This window comes from Chelonoidis abingdonii, chromosome 15 (genome assembly GCF_003597395.2).
Source record: "Chelonoidis abingdonii isolate Lonesome George chromosome 15, CheloAbing_2.0, whole genome shotgun sequence".
Lineage (NCBI taxonomy): Eukaryota > Metazoa > Chordata > Testudines > Testudinidae > Chelonoidis > Chelonoidis abingdonii.
The window spans coordinates 33,771,354-33,790,833 of record NC_133783.1 but is presented as its reverse complement, the minus strand read 5'-3'; the positions used below and the strand labels follow the sequence as shown (position 1 = coordinate 33,790,833).

At 40.0% G+C, this 19,480-nt stretch overlaps 1 protein-coding gene across 1 annotated transcript in view; it reads right to left on the bottom strand.

Moving 5' to 3' along the window:
* The window catches only part of LOC116832409 (protein FRA10AC1 homolog), a 69,621-nt gene that overhangs the window by 43,222 nt on the left and 6,919 nt on the right, over positions 1–19,480 (bottom strand). The window contains exons 2-7 of the mRNA XM_032793117.2: positions 15,885–15,961; positions 12,800–12,895; positions 12,676–12,721; positions 7,408–7,484; positions 6,395–6,478; positions 5,786–5,870 (exon numbers count right to left, since the gene is read on the bottom strand). Of these exons, the coding sequence (XP_032649008.1) occupies positions 5,786–5,870; positions 6,395–6,478; positions 7,408–7,484; positions 12,676–12,721; positions 12,800–12,895; positions 15,885–15,961 (465 nt within the window). The remainder of the gene's footprint in view (positions 1–5,785; positions 5,871–6,394; positions 6,479–7,407; positions 7,485–12,675; positions 12,722–12,799; positions 12,896–15,884; positions 15,962–19,480) is intronic.

Here is a 19,480-nt window from a genome sequence, read left to right as displayed (position 1 = left end):
CGCCACTCCAGGGGGCGACCTGCCGGTCCACCAAGTGTTGCTAGGGTAAAAGTTTCTCCGACGAACGTGCACGCGGTGCGCACACACCTAACTGGAATGGATATGAGCAAGCACTCGAAGAACTACTATTTTTTTATGATCAATTATTATTACCATAAAGGCAACAGCACAGAACACTTATGTAAAAAAATGCCACATGGACCAAACTACATAGAAAAAAACTGGGAGCCAAAAAGTTGCTGGGTCTTAAGTCAGGCTGAGCCACTTATTCACAGCATGATTGTGGACAAGTCATTTCAGCTCTTCGCACCCCAGCTAGAAAACTGGGCAGAATCACATCACCAATAATCAGATGTTCCATCTGCACTGAATTTGCCCTAGTTAAACATATTATAAATAAGATTCTTAATAGTGCCAGTTTTTTTCTGAAGGTCAATGTTTTTCCATAAATGTAAATTTCCAGAAGTATTCACATTCAGGACTTAATATAATTTGAACAAAAATATTTTTGGATAAATATTAACTGGAAAATCATTCAGTAGAAATAGAAAAATTAGGTTCCATATTATTCTACTTATGCTGACAATTTGCTAAGGAAGGAACATTTTGTGCTTGGCTAACTCAGAAATCTGCAGTGTGGTCTAAAATAAGTATCATTTGAGCCACTCATGCTTTAGTCTAGCACAAATAAATCAACTGCATAACATGGGAATTGCATTAAACAACTGTTCACTAAACTAGAATAGAAAAAATGTTTTTAAACTGAGGATCACTGAAGAATCCTACATCCATGGTTTTTAATTTGTTTTTAAATAACTTGTACAACCTAATGTACCCATTTAATAAAACTGCAGAACATTGTCTCCAGATAAATACTGCAGTAGTAAAATGTTTACAATGTTGTTATTATTGTGGTGGTCCCAGGATATTAGAGAGACAAAGTGGATGAGGAATATCTTTTATTGGACAAAATTCTGTTGGTGAAACAAACTAACTTCTGAGCTTACATAGAGCTCTTCTTCGGGTCTGGGAAAGGTACTCAGCATGTCACAGCTAAATACAAGACGGAACAGATTATTTAGTTTAAGTAGGCAACACATATTTCAAGAGATCATTCAACATATTTCAAGAGATCATTAAAGGTGAAACACCTCTGCAGTCATAGGAACAAAAGGGGAGTTAGTGGTTCACAGATTGCTGTAATAAGCCATAAATCCAGTGTCTTTATTAAATCCATGCTTTTGAGTCACTAGCAAAAGTTATGAATTTAAGCTCACAGGCTCACCTTTTGAAGGTGTTATCCAAGTTACCTTGGGGATGAGAACTGAAAGGTCAGACAGAGAGTGATTGCTTGTGGAAAAAGTGTCCACCCACAGGTGATATGGTGCTTTTGTCTTTTATCATTTTTCTGGGTGAGTTCACTCAAGAGCACAGTGATTGTCTTGTTTCACCCACATAGCTGTTTTTTGGGGCATTTAGTGCACTAGATGAGGTACACCACAAGTTGTGGTAGACATGTGTGGGACCCATGGATCACCAAGGTGTTTGTCATGCATCTGTGCATATCTACTGGCTATACAGTCAGCAGGATCATTTTGCCTTACCTGTTTATTTGTTATCTCGCAGTCCCTCAGCCACTCCACCAAGCACTGCATTATCCATGCTCACTTATATTACTGAGGTATTCTTATGTAATTTTTCCTTTTGGGTCCAAATCTGGCCCAATAAGGAACAACTACATGTGATCTTCCCTAGAGAGTATTTCCTAAACAGACTGGTCTGGAAAGCAAAAACAAAGATAGAAGAAAACAGGAGAGACAGGACTGGCAGAGAAATTCTCTACCAGACTCATTATAAGTATGACAACTGTTTGTCCTCCTAGGAGAGTCACTTCGCTAATAATGCTTCCACCAAACACTGGGAAATGACAAGCAGTGGATAAGGGTGGAAAGTAAATAAAACAAAGTCAAATGTGTGTAAAGAGTGATTTTTAAAAAGCAATACTGAATAAGCTGAAATAGCAACAACAGAGATAAACTTAAAAGAAAAATATTACATGAAGCTAGTCTGCTTCGTAGAAAGGATGGTTCACAGAATCAGAAACCAAAGGCAGCATCAACAGAAAACCTTATAGCATTTGGTAAAGGAGTTCAGTGAGGCACTAATAGCAGCTATGCAGATCTCCTAATCAGAAGTGCTATTTCTCTGACCACAGATAGGGATGAAGTACAATGGACCCTTAGCCCCAAGAAAAGCACTAAGTGGCATGCAGTATATTAATCTTTTTTTGCAGTCTGAACACAAAGGGAAATGATAATCCTGGAAACCTTAATATCTTGTTTTGTTATAGCCACAAGCAATATAAAATAAAAAGGAGTCAGTCCAAAAAGCGGATGTCCTATCTAATCATTAATGGCTTTGGCACCATCTAAAGGATGATGATGATCTCTTTCAGAGAAGGAAGGGAAATATTTTGATTAACAAAGAAAGAATAAACAGAGAAATTATGTGGTGAGTCTAAGGACAATCTTTTCATGGAAAAACTAGAGGTAAGATTCTTTACAGTATAGTAGCGCTCCAGGCTGAAGTAATGGTGACAAGAGCAAGCACCTTCAGAGCCAGGAAGTACAAGAACTGGCCCAGAGGCTTGAAACATGGCCTTGAAAGAACCTTAAGAATGAAGCTGAAACTCCATCTACACTACAATAGAAAATCCACTGTGATGAGTCTCAGAGCCAAGGTCAACTGACTCGGGCTAATGGAGCTTGGGCTGTGAGGCTAAAAATTGCAGACATTTGGGCTCAGGCTGGAGCCTGGCATCAGAGACTCTCCCACCATGTTTTCCCGTCTGTGAAAAACATTAGGATGGCAGAACAGAATGTCTGAGTAAGAGTTAAATTCCTAGCCAAACACCAAAGAAAGTAACACTTAAATGCAGAGTGCTCTCTTGACAGCATTAGGAAATTGACTATATGAGAGCACTAATCAAATGATTGTAGAGTCACTTGTCAGCCTCTAGGCTTCTAAGCAGAGATTGGTGAGGTTCAGGTATAGGACCCTGCCCTGATTAAAAGAATTTTGGGCTGGGGAAAGAGCCAGAAATCACAGATAGATATCTGAAAGAGGCTGGGGAACCAAGGTCTTCAGGGCTTAGCAGTAGCTATGAAAACAACTTTAGTCTGGTCCCTTTGGATCTTACTGGCAATGCCCAAGAGGAGTAGAGGAGGAAAGACATACACGCAAGGTCCTGACCATAAAAAAAAGGAAGCACCCACCCCTCCAGTTGTAGAAATCCTAGAGTCTGGAGCAAACTGTGAGTTTGTCTAGGGGGAGCTGAGGGAAACGTGTCTGGTTGGTTGAGGAGGAAAGCAAGAAGTTACATCTCTCAGGGACTGCAGGACTTGAACCCTGATCCACCGGATTCTTAGGAGCTAGTAAGCTGCAACCTGCCACCCAGTGACTGCTAACAGTTCCAAGGTCTGAATCCCGACAGAGGACTCCAGTCCTGGAACCTAAATGGCAGACTGCTGGGGGTCCTGATCAGTCCACAACTTTTATCTAAACCCAGCAGTGGATCCCTGTTGTCCAAAACTGGGATGCACGCTGCTCTGGACTGTGTGCTTCCTACTCCTGCTCCTCTGATTTGACTTCCTGGCATCCCAACCTAGCTTGACTTCTTGCATCCAACTTGTGGTCCCAATATCTGGTTTGTCTCCTACCTCTGATCTCTTCGTATCCTGACCCAGCCTGATTCTGACTCCGAATCTGTGGTTCTGATTTCCAGTTTGTCTCCTGCCTCTGACCCCCAGTATCCTGACCTGGGCTGACTCTGGTTACAGATGCATGGTTCTACCCTCAAGTTTGTCTCATGCCTCCTGGTATCCTGATCCAAATGATTCTTGACTCCCATCTCATGACCATGGACCCTGGCTCCGACCACTAGGCATGGATGCCCATGACCCAGCCACGACAATATCTGACAAAGTCTTGCTGGACTACCACCTTGTTCAGTTGCCTCTTGCCCACAACTGTCTCCTGCCTCAGTCAGTCTATGTGGATATTAAGACTGCTCTGGATATACCTATCTGATATCAGTAAGTGAGCTCTTTCCACTTTGGACAGAATCTTTACAATCTAATGACAAAGAGAAGGGCTTCTGGTCCTGCCTTGTTAATCTATAGACTCTTGGAGCTTGATTGTTGGTTTCTAACAGGACTGCAAGTATGATGATATAAGGAAGAAACAACAGAAAGCCTATTCCCACATCCTGAAGCCTCAAAAAGTTATTGTTTTGTGCTTCCATCTTCAACCAAATGCTTTGACATGATGTAGGGGCGTGAGACTACCACTTATCATGATTCCAATGGCTAAAAGGACTGAGTGAGGTTTCCAAGATGAGAGGTTCTTCTTGACAAGACACTGCTTGAGGAATTTCCACACATAGTTCTGTAGAAGAATCAGTTAGTTGAGGGACTTTTCTTGTGATGCAACAAATGAATAGGCACATGGAGTTATGCCCCTTCATCCATGCAGCTCAGAAAGTCACCTCCACCTTGAATCTGACATACTACATGGAGGAATTCTGAAGGATAGAGCCAAAATGGGATGAAACACTCAGTCTTCTTGATCATCATAAAATACTAGGAGTAAACCCTATCCCATCCATCATCTTTGTTGATGGACCAGTTCTTGTGATAAGCAGATTATGTAACATATGAAAGAGCCCATCTTTTGTTGGAATGAAGAGCAAAATGGCACTGAATATGATTTCGGAATTGGGGAGGAAATTCTATAGTCTAAACTTCTGAAGGCAGGCAGAACGTTGTAGGCAGGGATACCTAATGCAAGCTCTGCATTTCTAGAGCGCTCTTCTGCAGAAGTTTAGCAGGATACCTAAAGTTCTATGGGGAAAGTCACATGAAAACTGCAGAGTAGAACAGAAAAGAGAGGGCAATAAACTTCTCAATATCTGGACATGCAGAGGAAAAAAAATAGGACAGAACGAAGTTGAAAGCAAAAATCTGTATAGGACTCCTTCTGTACCAGAAGTGGATATGGATAAGCCAACAGTTGATAAAGATTTGGAGGAGGGATTTAGCATGTGAATAGCATGTTTGAAGAAAGAACACATAAGACAACTGAAGGGGAAACAAATTACACAATGTGTCAAAGTTGTGCTAAAAGATAAACATTTTCCAATTCTTATAATCACGAGGAAAAGTTAAAGAAACAGGACTTATGCTCATTTAGAATAGAGGGGAATTCAAGGTGACTGAACAGAACTTAGGAAAGTCATATGTGAAGCGGGAAAAAAAATATTGTTCACATCAGACAAAGGTTCAAAAAGGTGAAGAAAATTAGCAAACTGGGAAAAAAAAATTTTCCCACAAATAATAAACACATGGAATAAGATACTGAGCATGATAATTAAAGAAAATAAAAGAAAACTATAACTATAAAGGGAGACTGAGATTATTTTCTGACGGTGAAAAGGCTTGAGGGATATGGCATAAATATAGGAAGATGAGATAAAGATCAACCAAAAAATCAGGGAAGGCATCTCAAGCATTTTTCTGTTGCTTAAGTTTTTTAAGAAAATTCATTCTGCACTCAGCAGACAGATAGATTTAGGGCCAATCCTACAGACATTTATCATGAGTAGTCCCACAGAACTCAGAGTAGGCAGTGCTTGCAGGAGTGGATCTTAATGCATTGCCCTCTATCAACACATAGAATAAAGAACCTATTTTGAAACCAAAGAAATTTATGATATTTAAAAATGTACCTTGTTCTCTTTGTATCTACTCAGATCTGCTATACAATACTCTTTGAATAATTTATCATAGTATTTCTTTGCCAGTCTCTTTTCCCTGTAACCGGAAAGACAATATTATTGATTAAGCATATGGAAAATACAGAGTGAGGTCAAACAACATAAACCCTATTATATAGTTATGGCATGAACGGGACAGGGGCATTGCAGTTTTGTTTTCGCTAATGAATATAAGTTATAGTGGTAAAAATAAAATAAGAAAATATACAGCTTGATAAGAGTAATTGCCATGAAACAGTTTTAGTTTCTCTTGAAAATAATTATATATTTTAAAAATATATTTAAAGCACAAAGCATAATTTTGAAGTTGTACTCTTTGTAGGGGTTTCTGAATGGTAGTTTAGTTCTCTTAGGAAATGAACAATAATTTGTTAATTTCTGCGTCATCAGTTCATTTTGCCACAGAGCTGTATTACTCTATCTCCTACACTTTTTCCATTTTTTAAATTTATTAAGAGTTCAAAGCAATAAGAGCAAATATGCATGGCAATTTTTAATGAATGAGGAAAAAGATATATACAAAGTGATCTAAAAATAATGTCTTATTATAGCCCAAGTTACCAATTCATGTCCACTGCATCTTCCTCTTTCCACAGGAATCTATAGTTTTCTCTTACAACATCAAGGTCTGTCTTGTCACTTGCGCTGTAAAAGGGTAAATTTTTCTTAAAAAGCAGATCTAGTATTAAAATGAAATTTTATAGCACCAGAAACAAAATAATCTGATCATCATTTGGCAAATGCTGGTATTTTAGAATTCCTTGTCTTATTTATTAAGTTGGACATACTGAGATATACTTTTAAGAAGCAACGATTGTTCATGAGAACAAGTATTATACACTAACGCTTTCCCTAAAAGAATAAAAGAGCTTGCTTCCAACATTAGAGTCACTCATAACTATTAAAACTGTGTGTGATTTAATTCTATATGAAAAGTTATATTTGAAACATTAAAAGAGGATCATCTGCAGCTCAGAACAAGGGTTTAGCTTCCCCGGGAAGATGTTTAGTGATATTCCAGACTTCACAAGTCTCCTGGGTTCAGATTGCCAAAACAGTACAGAGGATAATTATCCTTTAAAGATTGCCTGGTACTCCAAATGGCAAACAATTGTACTACCTGCAAGCAGTTATTCCAGCACTATGTACTGCACCACAGAAGTCTGAGTACAAGATTGTCATTTTCTACCCTCAACGGAGCAGCATTTGACATTCTAGGAATGAGAGCTGAACACTCAGCAAATACTGGATTATTTTAGATACACCCTCCATCTGCTGTCTTTTAATCTACGGAACACAAAAATAAAAACTCCTAACTGAATTTCATCTAGCTTTTCATGTATAGATACAAATTGTACAAAGTTAAATCAAGACAACTAACAATTCTCCGTATCTAATTCAGATATTTACAACTACCATAGTTGGTACATTTTAGCAAAAAGGTTAATGATTTGATACACAAATAAATCTCTGGCCACAGAATTAATTACAATATTAATAAACCAAAGAGGAGTTTCCCAGCATATATTGAGCAGTTTTATAAAACAGGTAGTATGTTCTCTAACGGTACTTACCCTGAACGTCGGAAGTCCTCCTTTTTGCCACCATAGTATAAAATGTAGTCATTCACAAACTTTTTATGTCTTGCATACTGAATAAAGCAAAACTAAGGAATTCATTTTCAGTGTTCTCTCTCACTCCAGAGTTGGTTTATCTGGTTTCACATACCATTACCTCAGATAAGACTAGTACAAAACTGTTTCTACAATATAAGGGATTTAAAGAAGCTGTCATAAACAGATAGTAGGAGTTAATAGAACAGAAGTACTTTATATCTCTTTTGACTGTAAGGGGTTAACAAGTTCAGTAAGCCTGGCTGTCACCTGACCAGAGGACCAATCAGGGGACAGGATACTTTCAAATCTTGAGGAGGAAGTTTTGTGTGTGCTGTTAGAATTTTGTTTTTTTCTCTAGGTTTCTGAGAGGACCAGACGTGCAACCAGGTTCTCTCCAATCTCTCAATACAGGCTTTATTAAATTCAGAGCAGTGAGTACTAGGTAGATAAGGCGAGTTAGACTTACGTTTGTTTCTTTATTGCAAATGTGCATTTGGCTGGAAGGAGTTCCAAATGTGTATTTTGCTGAAAGGATTTTAATTTGTACTTGCAATACTTAGGCTCAGAGGGTACTCCAGTGCTATAGCTAAAAATACCACTGTACGCTAAATCCATCTTTAATTTACAAAGATATTTTTTTACTTGTTCATTCTCTCTTGTAATTAAAGTTCTCTGTTAGAACCTGATTGTTTTTTTTATTCTCGTGTGAGACCACGGGGACGGGGTCTGGATTCACACAGGGAATTGTGGGGAGAAAGGAGGAAGGGGGATGAGAAAGGCTAATTTCTCGTCTGTGTTAGGAATTATCGTCTCTTCAGGGTGAGTCTGGAGGTCGGAGAGAGAAAGAGGGGGGGAAGGTGCACTTTTTCGTCTGTTTAAGATTCAAGGAGCTTGAATCACCCAGTAATCTTTCAGGGTAACGCGGGGAGGGAGCCTGGGAGAGGCAACAGTGGGGGAAAGGTTTACTTTCCTTGTGTTAAGATCCAGAGGATCTGGGTCTTGAGGGTCCCCGGGCAAGGTTTTGTGGGGACCAGAGTGTACCAGGCACTGAAATTCCTGGTTGGTGGCAGCGCTACAGGTTCTAAGCTTGTAATTGAGGTTAGAGGAATTCATGCTGGTACCCCATTTTTTGGACGCTAAGGTTCAGAGTGGGGAATTATACCATGACAGAAGCTATTACCAAAGTTAATTTTAATAGAAAGGAAGTTCAAAGAACTCTTATTAGAATAACCTTTTATAAATTAATTCTCAACAGAAGAATTTTAGGGCAGAATTTAAGCTGTAAAACCCATCCACATGCCATACCCTTATAAAAACTGTTAATATATTTGAAGGTTTACAACAGACCTTTAATCCAGCCTTTACTGTATATTCTATTGCAATTCAAATAGAGTTCCATGATACTCCAACTTTGGTTTAAAATATATCTATCATTTTTGCCTGATATAAATATAAAATTACTAATGAAATGAAGAATTTTTATGTACTTTTCACTGTCAGTGTAAAAGCAATAAACTTCAGTAGATAACTTTGTTTAGGACCACAATATCAAGTTACAGGAAATTATTTTGTGATTGTCAGGATATTTCTGTTTTACAGTTGTAATTTGACACATACTTTATATGATAAAACAACAAGCAAAAACAAAATCATATAAACAATCACATTATTCTAGAAATAAGCACCTCCACAAATGGAAACAGAACAGTAAAACAATAGCTTAAAATATATAACAAATTTCTCAGACATTTATGGAACTACAGAATTAGAAATAAATTATCTTTCTGGCATGTTCTCAAGCCACATGTTAAATTTAGTTCAATAAGAACTCATTTCTGTCAACCTACTGCCTGCACTAAAATTATTTTATGGAAAAAATATTGTACATGTATTTTCTGCTAGAAGTTTCCAAATGTTAACTCAATCTTAATGCTAGTCTTCAAAAATTAAAGACCTAAATTCAAGCCTACAGTTAGGAGCCTTTATTTAGCAAGGCTACCGGAGGCTGTATATGTCATGATGAAGCTGACTAACTTCAAGGAACTCCAGCTTCTTTGTCACCATTATCAACTTTGATAACAGTAGGCAACTGACTTGCCCTTTCAACTGGAGGAAAAGAATAAGATGGTAGCAGTAGAGAAATTATCCAAATCAAGCGCTTATACAAACCTCCATGAAAACAACAGAAACACTATGGCTAACGAATTCTACCACAGGCTCTTTAATCATAGCTTCTTCTTCAACTGCTTATTTTTATAATTTGAGGATCATTAGCCACATACAAATGACTTTATGTGGAAAGAGTCCAGGAAAAATAATGTACAGGTGACACACCAGGGTTAATTACTTTGAAGGAACACCTGATTTTGTACATAAACATAGCTCACTCAGCTAGAGCTACTGGATTTTATCCTTTCTTGGTCAATGAAGCTTCTGGCCTTTAGCCAGGACATCACATTATTATAAAAAATGTATAGCTCTGCCAACTTACACAGCACAAATAAAATATAAGACAAATCCCTGCCCCAAAGAACTTACAATCTAAATAATACAGAACAAGAAACAGCTTAACAGTTCCACTCAGAACAGCCTCAACTTGTAAATGTGCCTTTGGTTCATGGCACTGTATGTACTCAGATTTTTTTGATAAACTTGACAAAGTAAGAGCGTTTCTTAAAAATGAAGACTTAGCTGAAGAGTAAATCTGAGTTAAGTAGCACAAATGATAATTTCTCTCTATTGCAACAAAATGTAGCATCTCCAAATGCTTCCCTGTTCCACATATGGATTGCCACAAATCCACACAATATACCCATATTAATCCCAACATAACTAAAAAAATACAAATTCTACTTTTTCCATATAATTTATCATCATGGCAATATCAGGCAGAAAACTAATTCACTTCAGCTACTGAGACACTAGATAGATAATAATAAAAAAAATGCTAAGATTTACACAGGGCTATTTGAATTTCATCATGCAAAATGGCAAGTCTTTGGTCATTGTGACACTGTACTTCAGAGTGGCACCCTGGAACCCACATATTCACCACTGTCATGATATGTTTTGTACAAAATATGCCTTGTGAGGTATCATTTTAAACGTCTTGATCCGTTGAACATTAATATCCTGTTGGACTGCATATGCTATCATTGTATGTTAAGTTATGAAGTTTTGCTATGTGTGTGTTACTGAAATCTATTGTGAGGTAGGGAACACCCACAATCAGCCTTTCAGGAAAAGTAATGGAGTAGCCAGACAGCGGTTAATGGCTCATCAACACCCAATAGGGAAAGAATCCACTATCCCAGAAACTATATACAACAGGGACTGCTTGACCAATGGGGATTGTCTGTTTCCCACATCACAGCAAAAGATCTTTCCAGCAAGCGGGAAGAAACTATAAAAACGGGGAAGTGACATCATCACTTGGCCTCTCCCCCCTCCCAACTCAACATTTGGAGGAACCTCTGGATGACAAAGACTTTGAACTAGGGGAGGATGGTCCCAGGCCTGGAAAGAGTCTCAGCCTGTGTACTGAGGATCTGTGACTTGTTTGTATCATCTGTCAGGGTGAGACACCATTTGATTCAAATCCTGTATAGTTTGTAAAACTTAGCGATTTTACGTTTTGTTTCTTAAATAATCAACTCTGATCTCGATGCCTGCTACTTATAATCACTTAAAATCTATCTTTCTGTAGTTAATAAACCTGTTTTACATTTTACCTAAAACAGTATGTTTTGGTTTAAGTGCTTGGGAAAGCTCAGCTCAGTTTACAACAGGTAGCATGTGTCCCCTCACATTGAGAGAGGGGCAGACTGGGTAATGAACTTACACTAGCTAGGCTTCTGACCAGTGCAAGATGGTACAGTTCTTAAGTGCAAGACAGGGAGTTGGGAGGAACTGGCTGTAGCCTCTCTATTGCTGGTTCATGAGTGGCTGGGAAAACATTCATATAACTCAGTTCCATGTGTCCCAGTCTGCGGATGTCTGTGTAAGTGCAGTACCTGCCAGAGGTTTGTGGCTTGACACAGCATCACAGAATGAGAGGGATACCCCAGGGTGGTGGGACAGAGGACTCAGCGATTACATAACCCAGGCACACCATGGGAATCCCGTTACAGTGATTTCTCTGTGCTGCTGAGAGGAATATGGGCACAATATCACACAGAAGCAGCATTCCTACAGTACCTTCAAAATAACTATTTAATAGGATCATTGAACAAATCTATATCTGCTTAACATAAAGGTCACAGAGCATTACCAATCCTCCAAGGATAAAGATGGTTGCAGATATGTCCTAGAGGATGTTTTTACCAAACTGGATTGGCAGCCTATAAAATAGCTTACATCACTTACGGCAGATAAATCACACAAATTCATCAGGTGTGTTACATTCTTTTCAGTTCAATTAAATGTGTGCAATCTGCCACAAAATATTACTTCCCCCCACTGTTAAATTCCAAAGATCAACTGCTAGGCAATAGTAAAGGTGACTTGATGGAAAAATTCAACAGAGGAGTTCTACGATCTTTCCCCTATCTACTATATAACTGGCTAGTTTCACTGTAGAAATAATTGTTTTCATGCTAAACTTCAAAGAAAAATATTTTAAAAGGGAAATTGTAGCTGATGAAGACAATAGTTTAGGACTGAAGCATTAAGGTAATCAAACCTGATTATGCCATTCAAAATAAAAGCTAAAATAAACAAAATATGATATTAAATAGGTCTACAGTATCACATCTGTGGAGGACACTACTTGGGATAATCCTTTCTTGAACTGTCTTTTGGATTAATTATTGTGTTCTTGGCCTTCCAGCACAAATATAAATTTATTCATATAACAATAGTCTCAGATAGAATTGTGAAGCAACAAAGTCTGCTTGTGCTTAAAAATCAAAGCACCTTGATCCAACACCACATGTGTAGTAATTTTGTCTGAGATATGGAACTCACAGCTACAACTTAAACACTAACTTCAATTAGGGACAGTTTGGAAACCACTTTCATAGGCAGATCTGAAATATCTAGTTATCGGTGTCAGACAGAAGATGATCTGAAACAATACCCAGTCTCTGCTGGTGCAGAGAAATTCCCCAGGCAACAGGGAGACTCACATGAACATGTCCCTGACAGGAGCATTTCTCCCCAAGTGAAAGAAAAGTTGAAAAGCTGAGAATGTGTTTTTACCAACATAAACAAATAATCAAAGGATACAGCATCCATGGCTATCAGATGAAATCTCCTATTTCTTGCTTCTTCCCTGTTAACAGAAATAATAATTTTGTCTGAGTAAAAGTTCAGTTTAAATACAAAAATCTCTGACAGAAGTGATCTTTACCTATCCCATTCTTCTGCCGCAATTTGTCTGTCAGCCACCTTGACCTGTTTTACTTTCTGAAATGGTTTTACGAGTAGGGCATCTTCATTACTTGTCCTATGTGTGGGGAAAAAGTGAGGAATAAATTATTCAAAAAGTTTTCATATGCAGTAAGTTTCAGTACACCAAAGTCAGCTTGGGAAGTCAGCAGCTTGAATGTTATAAGGAAAAGGTTGCTGTACAGACTAGCATTGTTGGCCTCTTGTTAAGACAAGTCTATACTAACATGCTACACCAATGCAGCTGTGCCGCTGTAGCACATCTGGTGAGGACACACTATGCCAACGGGACAGTGCTCTCCTGTCAGCATAATTACTCCACCTCCGCAAGAGGCAGAAGCTATGTCGGCGGGAGACTATCCCCCGCCAACATAGCGCAATGCGGACACTGCTTCAGGTCAATGTGAACACTGCTTTAAGTCAATGTAACTTACGTCACTCGAGGGGGGATTGTTTTCACACCCGTGAGCAACGTAAATTACATCAATGTAAACAGTAGTGTAGACCAGCCCTTAGTTTCTGTGTTAAGGAAACCAATGTTAAGATGAGGGTCAGAATGGACTTTACTCATGTGTGAAGTTGAGACCTAGTCCAGAAAGGCACCTGCTCATAGGCAATGTATATACAGAGTTGCTTACAACAGTATATCTTGTCTAACAGTCCCGTCACTCCACAGTCACATTGTAGGAATCACATGGGTAGTCACACAGATATGGAACCTGCTGCAGCAGGTGCTGGGAGAGAGGATCATGCTCGGTTCCTTCACGCCCTATATTATACAGGCCGAGGATAGAAATATCTCATTCTCAGCTAATGATCCCTAGTTTTTCCTCTACCTCAACAGCCCTATACAAATCTAGGATCCAAAGCAGAGAGAAAAGAGGCAATATGTTCAGAGAACAAGAGTTAGTGTTGGTAACCCCTTTTTCCTCTCTTCCTGATATTGCCTCTACAGAGCTCCACTGTACCAGATTAATGAACGTGGACCCCTCCTAGGGGCACAGACTGAGGAGCACTGCTAGTTGAACAGTGACTGAAGCACTGTCCTCTGAACACCAACATCTGTTCCAAGGCAAACCAAAAATATCAAAAATTCAACAAAAACAAACTAATAAAACAAACTTTTTATACTAAAAACTTAATTACACAACTATTTTAAAATATATTTAAATTTATTTGCCTAACACAGGGGTGACCAACCCATGGCTTCGGAGCCACATCGGCTTTTCAGAAGTTAATATGCGGCTCCTCGTATAGGCACAAACTCCGGGGCTGGAGCTACAGGCGCCAACTTTCCAATGCGCCGGGGGGTGCTCACTGCTCAACCTCTGGCTCGGCCACAGGCCCTGCCCCCACGCCACCCTTTCCCCCACCCCACCTCCCGAACCTGACGTGCCTTCACTCCTCCAAGTCCACAAAACAGCTGACTGTGAGATGCGAGGAGGGAGGGTGGGAGAGGCACTGATCAGCAGGCCTGCCAGTAGGCAGGAGGTACTGGGAGCAGGGTGGGGAGCTGATGTGGGGCTGCTGATGTATTACTGTGGCTCTTTGGCAATGTACATTGGTAAATTCTGGTTCCTTCTCCAGCTCAGCTTGGCCACCTCTGGTCTAATATTATGGGTAAAAAGGGAATGTTTGCTCCATGATGGCAGGCAGACAGGTAATCAGAGACCCATAAAGGCGTAATATTTATATTGTCAATCTAAGGACTGTAGGACTTGGGAGAACTAAGCACACCAATTGTGCAAAAAGGTTTTGTGGCCACGTGGCCAGGCACACAACTCCTGCACTGGGGCACTGCAGAGTCAATGTCAGGAAGGAATCTTTTTACATTTTTTCCCAAAGAGAGAATGAAATTCATCATGAACCAAGAGTAGAATATATACATAAGAAGTAAACCCTCATTAGAGCACTACTGGCCGCCAAATAGCGTGCGCCAAAACAAAGGGTAAAGAAGAGGATTTCCTTGAAACAGCTCCCAATGTTTAATATTTCATTTAACAACTAGAATGATATAATGCATAGTGGCACTTGGAAAAACAAACTAAAACTGAACAAAAAAGTCAATATTTTTAATAGAATACAGCTAAAAATTCTAAAAAGAGAAACACACACCTACATTTCTTTTAGTGGTTAAAGCACCTTAAAGGTCAGATATAAAATGCAGTCAGACATTACAAAACATTTTCCCTTACTTCCACTACAGAAAATATAAAAGGCTCCCAGAAAAGGTCCTGGGAAACCTGGTTGGAATGGAGCCTGACAGAAGAGTAAGGAAAAGAGTCACAGAAACAGACCATGGAACAAAAAAAAATTCCTTAATCAATTCAGAACAAATATGTAGTGCTGTGGGTGAACTATCAGAGAAGCACAGTGCCACAGCAGAAAAAAAATTCCCAATAAAAGATGGTCAGACTATAAAGTTCAGGGTCACAAAGTGTATGAACCGCTAAATGAAACTGACAAGGCTGAGCTTAAATGAGCATCTCAAGGGCTAAGTGGAAGTTAACTGACCCAATTTGTTGGTCTCCTGAAGCCAGGCTTAACAGAGAGAACAGGCTGGAAGAAATTAAATAATAATCAAGCAAGCAGTGTTAGTGTTTCCTTTCTGTGAGGTAGGTGTTTTATTCCTACAAAGCCTGCTGCCACCTGGCCTTGGCCATTTTGATCTCTCTCTTTGTAGTTCCACAAGTCCTAGTGGGTGGTAACAAAGTGATACGAAATTGAACAGAGCAGCCAAAACCCAGCCATTGATGCTAATGCTTGGAAAAATGAAGCACTCAGCTGAGAGGTATGAGAGGCATACAGATACCAGATGGACATGGCAAAATTGATCTTTCTCAGTTGTTCCCTGGAGACAATATGCTTTGATAAGCCTGAGGAGGCAGCGGCACAGGAATCAAACGTATATTTTTATTTTTCACAAACAGCTTCACTATGTTAGAGTTTAAAAAACAGGGTCTTTTATATAGAGAGCTAGCAGCTCTCTATATAAAAGTCATATGCACACAAGAAATGTAATGTACATCAGTATTATAACACATTACCTTTTATTCCTTTGGTCAGATTTCTCTCCACTCTCATCATCACTAAAATCAGAATCATAGCCTCCCCGGCCATGTACCTGGAAATAATTAAGAAATAAAGGAAAATGATCAACACAATAAAATTAGAATCTTAGAAATGTAGGACTAGAAGGGACATCGAGTAGTCATCTAATGCAGCCCTATGCACTGAGTTAGGACAAAGTCTAGCTAGATCATCCCTGACAGGTGTTTGTCTAAGCCAGGGTTCAGCAACCTTTCAGAAGTGGTGCGCCAAGTCTTCATTTATTCACTCTAATTTAAGGTTTTGCGTGCCAGTAATGCATTTTAATGTTTTTAGAAGGTCTCTTTCTATAAGTCTATAATATACAACTAAACTATTGTTGTATGTAAAATAAATAAGGATTTTAAAATGTTTAAGAAGCTTCATTTAAAATTAAATTAAAATGCAGAGCCCCGCAGACCGGTGGCCAGGACCCAGGTAGTGTGAGTGCCACTGAAAATCAGCTCGTGTGCCGCCTTCGGCACACGTGCCATAGGTTGCCTACCCATGGTCTAACCTGTTCTCCAACTATGCAGATTCCACAATCTTCCTTGGAAGCCTATTCCAGTACTTAACTATCCTTATAGTTAGAAACTTTTTCTCAATATCTAACGTAAATCTCCTTTGCTGCAGATTGAGGGCTTTGTCTACAAGGCACCACAGATCCAGATTACAAGGGTTAAACTGTAGAGTGCTCCATGTTGCACTCTAATTGCCCATATAGGTCCTGCTGGTGCAAAGTAAAAGATACATAGTTTCTCATTTTAGGACTGCATCAGTGCAAACTTTTAGTTCACAGCATGAAACTATATCAACACAAACCAGGTATCTGTTAGTTCACACCAACAGAGTCTACATGGGCAGTAAGAGCACAACGTGTTAGTGAGCACGAACCACACTGGTACTGTCCATTGTCAAAGACACAATACTGGACTAGATGGCTATTGCGTCAGTCTGGAAATTTCTACATTTCAACAACCATTAACCTGGGAAAACAGGTAATCCTAACATTTTGCCTTGAAGGTTAACAAACTTGGATTCCACTGAACCTACAGGAGAATCAAATGTAAGAAACAATGCTCTTCCAGACTCCAAATGCTCAAAGCTATGAATTCTTACTTTTCATCAATTGTGGAAATTTTGCCCAGACACTCTTAGGTAGCCAGGACCAAACCACATAGTGTTTTATATATCAAAATCAACATCAACATCATCATCCCAACGGGCAGAAAGAATAGCAAATATGGCAGGCGACCAGCTTGGCTTAACAGTGAAATCTTCAGTGAGCTTAAACACAAAAAGGAAGTTTTGAAGAAGTGCAAACTTGGACAGATGACTAGGGAGGAGTATAAAGATATTGCTCAAGCATTAAGGGGTGTAATCAGGAAGGCCAAGGCACAACTGGAGTTGCAGCTAGCATGGGATGTGAATGGTAACAAGAAGGATTTCTACAGGTATGTTAGCAACAAGGTGATGGTCATGGAAAATGTGGGACACTTACTGAATGGGGGAGGCCACCTAGTGACAGATGATGTGGAAAAAACTGAAGTACTCAATGCTTTTTTTTTTGGCCTCTATCTTCACAGACAAGGTCAGCTTCCAGACTGCTACTCTGGGCAGCACAGAATGGGAAGGAGGTGAGCAGCCCTCAGTGGTGAAAGAACAGGTTAAGGACTATTTAGAAAAGCTGGTCATGCACAAGTCCATCGGGCCAGATGCAATGCATCTGAGGGCACTGAGGAAACTGGCTGATGTGATTGCAGAGTCTTTGGCCATTATCTTTGAAAATTCAAACTGTCATTGGGAGAGATCCCGGACGACTGGAAAAAATCAAATATAGTGCCCATCTTTAAAAAAGGGAAGAAACAGAATCCAGGGAACTACACACCAGTCAGCCTCACCTCAGTCCCCAGAAAAATCATGGAGCAGGTCCTCAAAGAATCCATTTTGAAGCACTTGGAGGAGAAAAAGGTGATCAGGAACAGTCAGCATGGATTCACCAGGGGCAAATCATGTCTGACCAACCTGACTGCCTTCTATGATGAGATAACTGGCTTTGTGGATATGGGGAAAGCGGTGGACTTGATATACCTTGACTTTAGCAAAGCTTTTGATAAGGTTTCCCACAGTATTCTTGCCAGCAAGTTAAAGGAGTATGAATTGGATAAATGCACTATATGGTGGATAGAAAGCTGGATAGATCATCGGGCTCAGTGAGTAGTGATCAACGGCTAGATGTCTAGCTGGCAGATGGTATCAAGCAGAGCGCCCCAGGTGTTGGCCCTGGGGCTGGTTTTGTTCAAGATCTTCATTAATGATCTGGATGATGTGATGGATTACACTCTCAGTAAGTTCGAGGATGACACTAAGTTGGGGGGGAGAGGTAGATATGCTAGAGGGTAGAGAAAGGTTCCAGAGTGACCTAGACAAATTGGAAGATTGAGCAAAAAGAAATCTGATGAGGTTCAACAAGGACAAGTGCGGAGTCCTGCCCTTAAGACAGAAGAATCCCATGCATTGCTTCATGCTGGGGACTGACTGGAAAGCAGCAGTTCTGCAGAAAAGGACCTGGCGATTACAGTGGACGAGAAGCTGCATATGAGACAACTGCGTACACTTGTTGCCAAGAAAGCTTACGGCATATTGGGCTGCATTAGTAGGAGCACTGCCAGAAGATCGAGGGAAGTGATTATTCCCCTCTATTCAGCACTAGTGAGGCCACATCTGGTGTACTGTGTCCAGTTTTGGGCCCTCCACTGAAGAAAGGATGTGGACAAATTATAGAGAGTCCAGTGGAGGGTAATGAAAATGACTAGGTGTCTTATGACTTATGAGGAGAGGCTGAAGGAATTGGGCTTATTTAGTCTACAGAAAAGAAGCGTAAGGGGATTTGATAACAGCCTTCAGCTATCTGAAGCGGGGTTTCAAAGAGGATGGAGCTAGGCTGTTCGTAGTGGTAGCAGATGCCAGAACAAGGAGCAATGGTCTCAAGTTGCAGTGGCAGAGGTCTAGGTTGGATATTGGGAAACACTATTTCACTAGGAGGGTGGTGAAGCCCTGGAATCATAGGGAGGTGGTGAAATCTCATCCTTAGAGGTTTTTAAGGCCCAGCTTGAAAAAGCCCTGGCTGAGATGATTTAGGTGTGAATTGGTCCTGCTTTGAGCAGGGGATTGGACTAGATGACCTCCTGATGTCTCTTCCCACCCTAATCTTCTATGATTCTGTTATCTTAATTGCACTAAGGCCTGGTCTACGCTACGCGTTTATACCGATTTTAGCAGCGTTAAACCGATTTAACGCTGTACTCGTCCACACAACGAGGCCCTTTATATCGATATAAAGGGCTCTTTAAACCAGTTTCTGTACTCCTCCTCGACAAGAGGAGTAGTGCTGAAATCGGTATTACCATATGGGATTAGGGCTAGTGTGGCTGCAAATCGATGGTATTGGCCTCCGGGCGGTATCCCACAGTGCACCATTGTGACCACTCTGGACAGCAATCTGAACTCGGAGGCACTGGCCAGGTAGACAGGAAAACCCCCCCAAACTTTTGAA